The sequence below is a fragment of the Echinops telfairi genome, unplaced genomic scaffold (genome assembly GCF_000313985.2).
Source record: "Echinops telfairi isolate 266 unplaced genomic scaffold, ASM31398v2 ScPeMD7_7467;HRSCAF=8505_1, whole genome shotgun sequence".
Classification (NCBI taxonomy): Eukaryota; Metazoa; Chordata; class Mammalia; order Afrosoricida; family Tenrecidae; genus Echinops; species Echinops telfairi.
The window spans coordinates 15,606,065-15,615,690 of record NW_022111368.1 but is presented as its reverse complement, the minus strand read 5'-3'; the positions used below and the strand labels follow the sequence as shown (position 1 = coordinate 15,615,690).

Below are 9,626 nucleotides of genomic sequence, written 5' to 3'. Positions count from 1 at the left end.
GATGTACAAATGCGCTTTACACAATTGATGTGTGTATGGATTGGGATAACAGTTGTATGAGCCTCTAATAAAATGTTAAAAAAAAAAATTAAACCCCCCCCAAAAAAAAGAAAAAGAAAAAGAAATCTGGAAACACTAACAGGAGTTTTAGAAGGATTTAAATTAATTTTAGAATGATTACAAATAAAAGATTTTTTATGAGTATGCTTACCAAAAACTTTTCCTTTGGACCTTCCAGAAACAGGCATCTCTTAGTCTTCTTACACCTGGAAGCTGCAGGCATAGGCACTCAGCACGCGTTGTTGTACACACAGGAGGACAATAAGTGTGCCCCTCAGATCTGCTACTTTAACACAATGACCTCATTCCCTAGTAACTCAGCGGGTAAATCAGATAAAAAATTCTTCCCATGGGGATTAAAAAAAGTAACCGGCTAGCAAGAGAAAGATGTTGTCCAATATTACTTATAGACGATAGACTAGAAAGTATTATGCAATACCAGGAGAATGAGGAGATAAGAATTCTTCCAATAGCTCTGAACTCTCTCCCATATTCTGTTTCAGGAACAGTGGGAGATTGGAAGAACCACTTCACTGTAGCTCAAAATGAAAGATTTGATGAAGACTACAAGAAAAACATGGCTAATACTACTCTAACTTTCAACTTCCAGGTCTAGTAAAGAAGGAAAAAGGAGTAGACATATATTTGATAGTTTATTACTCAAGCTAAATGAGATTGTATTCAGAGTCACTCACTAGTTGTTGGTTGTTTTTTGTTTTTTATGTTTTCTTTTTCTCCCTCTACTGGGGGAAAAAAAGGCAAGAAAGATAACAGCGGCTGGAAGCAAAGTGGAAAATGGTAAAGGGGACAGCAGTGGTAACAGAGGGGGAAAGAACTTCAATATATTAGTAGTAACAATTGTGATTTGATTGCTAATTATCACTATATTTACATTCTACAAATCATATGCTTGTTAACCTATTTTTTTAATGCTTAAGTTCTAACACAAAATACACTAAAGTTTTCAAGTTAGGTGTTGGGGCAAACTAATTTAAATATAGCACTAAAATGTTTAAGTAGTGACTATGCCTTATAGCACAGTCATGGCACCCACGTAACCGTCAAGAGACTCAGTTTCCCCAACCAGCAACCCAATTCATTTCAGCCACCTTTGTATAATATGTGTCCCCACCTCTCATCGCAACCTAGATAAGTAGACTCATTCTCCCACCTCAAGACAGTTTACCTCCACAACATATATTATTTCCACCCAACAATAGTTAACCTTTATTTAAAAATAGATTTATAGGCATATACTTTCGATGTCATACAAAAGTTCGATCATATTAAGAATTGTGCAATCATCACCATAATCAATTTCAGACAGAACATTTGTTTTCTTTCTCATATTTGTTGTTAGCTCCTTTCCCCAACCTCCACTGCCATGCTCCCAGGTAATTATTAATCCAGTTCCTGTCTCTATAGGTTTACCTATGCAGGCTTTCCCATACTCCTGGTTCAGAAGCATTTTATCTCTTGCCTAGACTAGTGTAATTATTCCCTCACTCATTTCCCAGTTCACACTTTCATGAAAAATTGAAGTGTTTTTTTTTTAATGAATACTTCAACCCAAAGAGATTGGTTGCTTTTCTGACGTTCTCTAAACTTGGAAGAAAATTACTTTGTGATTAAGATTAAAACGTATCATGGTATATAATGTATCGTTTGTGTTTGTTTAAATGTCCATTTGTTTATTTTGCTATATTCCACGGTACATGCACATTCTACATGCTGGAAAAGAAGTAAATGAAAGAATATATCGATCAATAAACCCTTTAAAAATCCTCACTTTTTCTCTCCCAAGTATAATAACCAGTTGTCACCAAGTCTGTTCCAACCCAGTGTGTTCCAGGGTCGAGCTGCTTTCGACAAGGTTTTCACGACCGTTAGAAGCAGATCGCCAGATCCATTATCTGAGGCACGTCTGGTTAGAGGCAAACACCAGGCTGTTAGTTAACAGCCCAGCTCTTGGTCATTTGTGCTATCCGCGGACTATATTCCAAATGGACGGTCCCTATCAAGAGTGCTGTCTGATATGATAGCTACTGGCTAGGTATGACTCCTTACATTTTGATTGAAATTCAACTCCTCATTTGCACTAGTGACAATATCATCAAGTGCTTAATAGCCACGTGTGACAAGTGGCTATGTGTGTTCATATGATAGAGTGCATATTATGAAGTATTTCTATTCCCAAAGCTCTGTTTTACAATTCTTTGAGCTTGGCATTACCATCCTCATTTTACAGCTGTCAGAACTAAAACTAAGGTTTAGAGATATTAGGCAAATTGTTCATTAAGACTCCTGGAGAATGGTAGAATCCTGCTTCAAACTCCATTCCACTGGGGCCTTCAGCTGTTTTTGACCGCTCACAATGGATTCTGCCCTTTCCTGTTCCTGTTACATTTTCACTACAGGTACACATTCTGATTAACATAGATCTGAAGATTTTGCTATCCAATCGAGGAGTCGATGAATATCCAGAACAAGATGTTCTTTTCCAGCCATGATCAAGTAAAGCTTAAAAAATGACTGAACTGCCCCGGGCTTTGGGGAAGAGCATCTCGTCCCTCTTCTCCCTGCAGCCTCCTCACAGAGCATGGCCCGTGGTTATGACTCTGGCAGGCAGCAGTATGGAAAAGTCCCTTCTGTGAAGGGGAAGCAGACTGGGCCACACAGAAACAGCAGGACTGGCTCAAGTGCCCAAGGTCTGCTTGGGGCACGGGAATTGGCCGTGTGCTATTTAATTTATTAGGAGGAGTGGAGTAGGTGGCTTTTTCCCCCTCCCTCTCCCCCTGACAAGAATAAAGTTTATTAAATTTAAAAAAATGACTGAACTATTAAATTGTCTGATATAGTATTTATATGGCAATAAAACGATTATTTTAAGTTTCCTAAGGGCCCGACAGGGGAAGGTGGAAAGAAACAAGGAGCTAACCACAGTGAGTACAAGAAAGAAAAAAATGCCCTAAAATTATGGCTATGATTGCACACTTTTTAATATGATTGAACTATTGAATAATACGATGTGTGAGTGAACTATGTCAATTAAAAACCAATTTTCTAAAAGGCCTATGCCATTCTCATTAGCTAAATGCTTGAGAGATAGGCAGGGCCCTAAAACTGTAACAGCCTCCCACTCTGTTCTACTCTGCATTCTAGCTATAAATTGTCCTTTATACCTCAGTCCCAGCACCCTGTATCTCTAGTTCATTCAGTTAGGCAGGGTGGGGATCTGAACGAGCCTGATAGGGATGCCAGCTCCTTCTGTGGCTGTGTTTCAGCTCTCAGCTGGTCCTCATATTGCCACTTTCTAAGACTCTAAAGTCCATACTCTACCCCATTACTTTGAATAGGATCCACAGACACAGTCAACTCAGGCAGTGATGCACATGCGTTCCGCTATGATTCTTGGTCTTTTGGCCTTGCATTCAGCGGCCTGTTACTTTTCCTCCAAACCACCCTCCACATTCACAGCAAGCAAAGTTAATCCCTGTACTTTGAATACTTACCCTAGTCCTAACTATGCCAACTCAAAAAAAACACAATTGCACTGCCATCACGTTGACTGGGACCCTGTAGGACAGAGGAGAACTACCTCTGTGGGTTCCCAGCTTATAAATCTTGATGGCATCATTATTGTCCCAACATGTAATACACTACACGTTTCAAATTAGCCTTCCCTTATCTTATTCTCTGTAGTCTTTTGAACTTTGATTACTGTGTGCCATTGAATCAACTCAGACTCATAGTAACCATAAGCAGAGTTACCCCATACTATTCCTCAGAATGTGGAATAAAGCCTTGTATCAATGATTGAGCACCTCTTTGTTCATCTAAAGGTTGGCATTTTCATCTCACTAGCTGCTCCATGTGAGAAAAATCTGGCAGTCTATTTCTGTAAGGATGTACAGCCTTATAACCAGATGTGGAAATGCTATACTTTCCTAGAGAGTCACTATGAGTCTGAATCAATTCAACAAGTTTTTTGGCTTTCTTTGGGTTTGGGTTGATTGTTTTCAGGTTTTATCTTTATAGAAACAAATCACCAGGACTTTTCTCCTGCAGAAGAGTTAATTAAACATCACATCGCCAACCCACTTACAGACACCTAAAAGTGACACATTTAAATGCTCGTAAAGTAATGCATTTTATGTTGTGTAATTGATTTTATGGCAATACAGTAGTTTCACATGCAACAGGTAAAATAGATCTACTAGAAAGGATAATACATAGAACTTCAATATGTTGAATTGATGGATTAATAATAAATATAATTTATTGCCAAAAAAACAACAATGAAACACATTGCATCACCAAGACTCCTTAAATGGTGATCAATATATTTGGGCCTCAATTCAACATCATTTCCATTTTAGCAGAGAATGACAATCATGCACTTTGGGAACTTTCTGATACATCAAGTTTTTAAATGCAAGGTGCACATCCTGTACTTCATCACATCTGAGCAATAACCATAAAAGCCTGTGGAGGAGATATTATATTAAAATAAAATATTAATGAAAGTTAAAATACATTGTGATAGTCAATTATGTGTGTCAACTGAGCTAGGCAATGGTGCCCAATTGTTTGATTTATATTATTATTTTGTCGTGTCTAACACTGTCCAATGTCTCCCTTCACCCACTTTTCTGTTGTCCATCCCCAAGGGAGGAGGTTATATGTAGATCCTTGTAATTGGTTCCCCCTCTCTACCCCACCCTCCCCTCCCCCCATCCCCCGGTATCACCACTCTCACCACTGGTCCTGAAGGGATCATTTGTCATGGATTCCCTGTGTTTCCAGTTCCTATCTGAACCAGTGTACATCCTCTGGTTCAGCCAGATTTGTAAGGTAGGATTGAGATCATGATAGTGGGGGTGGGGGTGGGGTGGGGGCAAGTAAGCATTTAAGAACTAGAGGAAAGTTAGGTATTTCATCATTGCTACACTGCACCCTGACTGGCTCATCTCCCCATGACCTCTCTGCAAAGGGATGTCCAGTTGCCTACCAGTGAGCCTTGGGTCCCCAATCTGCACTCCCCTTAATTCACAATGATATGATTTTTTGTTCTTTGATGCTTGATACCTGATCCCTTCAACACCTCGTGGTCATACAGGCAGATGTGCATCTTCCATGTGGGCTTTCTTGCTTTTCAGCTATATGGCCACTTGTTTATCTTCAAGCTTTTAAGACCACAAATGCTATATCTTTTGATAGCCAGGCACCATAAGCTTTCTTCGCTTATGCACCTGCTTTGTCTTCAGCAATCATGTCAGGAAGGTGAGCATCATGGAGTACCAGTTTAATAGAACAAAGTATTATTGCATTGAGGGAGTACTTGAGTATAGGCCCAATGTCTATCTGCTACCTTAATACTAAACCTATAATATATATATATAATATATAATATAATAAATATAAATATATGCTCATAAATCCATTTCCCCATTGTCATATATAAATATATTTATATATGTACATGCCTGTATTTAGACCTCTATAAATTCCCTTTTCCTCCTAGTTCTTTCCTCTATTTCTTTTTACTTTCCTCTTGTCCCACTACCATGCTCAGACTGTAATTGTTTCATGGGAGTAGAAAACAAGGCTGTAAAACAATGCTTCAGGAATCCCTAACACGTCTGGACTTGACAAATATGTGAACCAATTCCTTTAGAATAGATATAGAGATGTATAGATATATAAAGATATACAAATCATTGGTTCTGAAACTCTAGAGAATTCTAAGACACAATTATAGAGAGGCAAGAAGTAAATTTGTAAAACAAAGTATCGATATGATGATTTTATGCACAATTTTTAAAATGCATATTTCTTAGCAATGTTGAGATTTAGTATAAGTAAATTATATCACCTGGATCCAGTTCACTAATGGTCTAAAGGTGCATAACATATTTAAAATAACATACACAAATTCAAACTTCATTCCAATGTTGGATAAAATAACTTTTGTAGGATCAAAAACACATCAAAAAACAAGCAAGCAGATGGAAATTCCTGAGACGTAAACTAAAAATGGACATGAGATGTTTTACTTTAGGCAACTCTTCTCTGACTTTGTCTCACACATATAAAAATAGTACAATTCAAGCTTTTAGATGAACTTTGATTTGTTGAAAAATTCAATTGGTTAAAATGCTAACCATCTTTAGAGAGAAGCAAGTCTCCTAATAAAACTAATAACTTCATTTATCTTCAGAGAAGAGTCCAGGTGCCTTTGAGTGTACAAATATGATCCTGTGACATAGTGAATGGCATTTTGAAATCTAAACTAGCCCCTCACCTTAAGAAAAGGATTACCGGCTAACCCTCAGGTGACCTACCAGGTTTCATCAAATTAAGTCAACCAGAAGTGCTTCCTTTATGATCCAAAAGAAGGGAATTGAAACTTTGGGGGGGAAATGGCAGACTAGGCAGACACACTACTCAGAACTCTACAAGACATGAGCGGCCAAAAGAAACAGGAAGCAATGATCATTCTAGAACCACGAGCTACAGAGGAAAGAACAGGGAAGTGGATTGGATGCTGAGCAGAAGTAACCGCTCCTCAAAAGTGGTGAGAGAAGACATACTGGAAGGGTGAATTTTCCACTGGGTTGACACTGCATGGCCATTTTGACCTTATCTAAGCAGTGCCCTATCAGGATAGTGTCCTGATAATTAAGTGTGCTGACCTAGGACACTCGTAGCTGGTGACCAGGCAGCCTTCCTCTTGTTTCCCACACCCTCTTAATGACCAGAAGCACCGTCAGCACCCTTATCCACCCAACAGCCCAGGACACGACCCTCCCTGAACAGCCCCTATTCATTCCAACTGTGGTCAAAGACATGTCTTCCTGAATCAGACATTGGGGGCATGCCACCACAGCTGAATATGCATAAACCCCTACCTCGTGTAATCACTAGAAGGTGCTATACCTGTCAATCTACGAGGCATCTGGTACTCAGCTAGAAATATTTCCATCATTAATCATCCAGTCCCAGCTACCAGGTGTCCCGCTACCGGCAACATTTTTCTTTCCTTTATGGGTCCTACCCCACTCCAGTTTTCTCCTTTGTTTTTCTGTTTGTTTGTTTGTTTGTTTGCTTGCTTGCTTGTTTTGGGTGGTTTTGTTTCCTTTCCTCCTTCATTTCCCTTCTGATTTTGTTGTCGTGGCTTGTTTTGTCTTTTCCTTTATCTACCCTTCGTGCTTTTCAAAGGAAAAACTGTCACAACCTTTAAAATCCAGGAAAACACTACAAGCATGAACTGGTAAAACAGATGAAACATTACAACCGTATGAAAGCAGTATAGAAGAACCTGGTACCCAAACACATCAGTACGCAACATAGTCGGATTTGACACGAAATGTTAAGAAAATGTTGCATCGGATCTTGAGCAAAGCATTGAAATCCAACTCAACACACGCAATTGTTGTAAACAAAAGTACTTCATGTTTCGGTCACTAGGTGTTAGTTGGCATTGTTAGTACATGTTGTTTAAACCTTTTGTGGCTATGTTGTAAGCCCTTTTAGAAAACAGTTAAGAAAACACTAGCAGCAGACCACATGAGATAGATTTATTTTTTAGAGAAAGACAGCCAGATCCTAGTTTAAAAAAAAAAGGCAAAGAAGAGAAAAAAACTCCTGAAAAGCAGCAACCAGTTGATTTTATGGAAGGGGATCCCCCTTCTAAACAATGACTTTCTCCATACCTCCTCTCCACATCCGTGTCCACGATCCAGATCTTCATCAATTTCAAGGTATGGGTCATACATACTATAGTTGTTAAAAACTTTTTTGATGTTCTGTTTCTTCAGAGGACATTACAACGAACCCTAATGAAATCAAAAGGATAATTACACATTACTATGAAGGCCTGTACTCTAACAAATCCAACAACTTGGAAGACATGGACAAATGCTTGGAAAAACCATCTCTCCCTGGACTATCGAAGATGGACGTCAAGAACATCAACAGACCCATAGCAGTAGAAGAAACAGACAAGGTTATCAAGGGATTACCAACAAAAAACCACCCGGGCCACATGGCCTCAGCAGAATTCTACCAAGCATTCAGGGAAGAAATGACACCAGTCCTACACAAACTCTTGCAGAACATAGAAAAAGAAGGAAAGCTCCCAAACTCTTTCTATTAAGCTAGTATAACTCTGATACCTAAAGTGGGCTAAGATGGGCATGGTGGTCAAAACAGTGTGATGCTGGTATAACGACATATTCAGACCAATGGAAAGAGCTGAAAACCCAGAATCACACCTGCTAGAGTGCTTCTTCCATGTGGACTTGGTTGATTCCTTGCTAGATGGCCGCTTCTTTGAATACAAACCTTTAAGATCCCGGACACTATTCTGATTCATAGCCTAGCACTACCCAGTGTCTTCAGCACATTCGCTTATGAACTCTTCAGTGATAGATTCACGAAGGTGAGTGTCCTATAATGCCATATTATCAGAACAACTGTCTTTGTTTTGAGATGAGTTAAGTAGGAACACAGATCAATCGCTTATGTATTGAATATGAGGGTTCAAAATGAGAAAGCTCTGGCCACACAGAACAGGCCACACAGCAGGTCCGGATGGAGTCTCACAGTGTGGCCATGTGAATAGCTGGCAGGAGTTGAAGTGTCGGGAGTACACAGGCAGCTGACACAACACGACAGGTGAGGTAGCAACGTGGAAGAGCAAGGTACAGCTACACCTCAGTCCAAGGGTTGTCTCAGGCCCACGGATGGCACAGTCCAGGAGACAGAGCAGCTCACTCAGGGGGCACTCTGCTGGTCCAATCTGCAGGGAGAAGGAGAAGGCGGCCTCCTAGCGCCATTTATCACAGTTGCCTTGGAATCAGGCTGCAACCTGATTGGCAGGCTAAAGGCTGCCCACGTGTTCTTAGGAGAGCCACATTAGCAGAGAACACCTAACTATCCCGGGGTAGGGGCCTTCTGAGGTCACCTTCCACTCATGTTCTGAATAGGGAGAGCTGCATGTGCACATACCTCAGAACGCAGGGGTAGTTCTGGCCACACAAAACACACAGAACCTAGCGCTGCCCACTGGGGAGGAGCCACCTACAGAAGCGTAGGCTGCTCTTTCCCCCAGGTCCTGATCTTCAGCCTGTTTTTCTTAGGACTCATCCTGAGCAGTCACATGAAACCAGAGGACTTTTCCTAAAGAGCACCTTGGCTGACTCCTTTGGGGGATTCTCCAACCTATAGCTGGGGGAAAAATCAAGGCATCCAACTTGGAGGAGGTTCCTTGGGAACTTCAGGATGAGTACACCTGGGCTCTGCTGCAGCCCATGGGCAATGGGGAACGTCTGCTCAGAAAACTCTGGAGCTCACATTGGCTGTGAGGTGCTGGACAAGTCCCTGTGGCCTATGACTGCTCAGTGGCAAGCCACCACGTGAAGCCAGTGTGTCTCCAGCACGCTGGCTGAAAGAACACCGTGCTGGGGTTGAGACCACGGGCCAGCTACTCCGGACGAGGATTCGTTTAAGTGCAACGGTTAATATACTGAAGGTCCTTGCAACTCACCACGGCCACAAGCGGG

General features: G+C 40.8%; 1 protein-coding gene across 1 annotated transcript in view; it reads left to right on the top strand.

The window, feature by feature from the left end:
• SULT1C4 (sulfotransferase family 1C member 4) overlaps window positions 1-1,418 on the top strand; it is a 15,159-nt gene extending 13,741 nt beyond the window's left edge. Inside the window, exon 8 of the mRNA XM_030888467.2 lies at window positions 564-1,418. Within this exon, the coding sequence (XP_030744327.1) occupies window positions 564-676 (113 nt within the window). The 3' untranslated portion in view covers window positions 677-1,418. The remainder of the gene's footprint in view (window positions 1-563) is intronic.
• The last annotated feature ends 8,208 nt before the right edge of the window (window positions 1,419-9,626 follow it).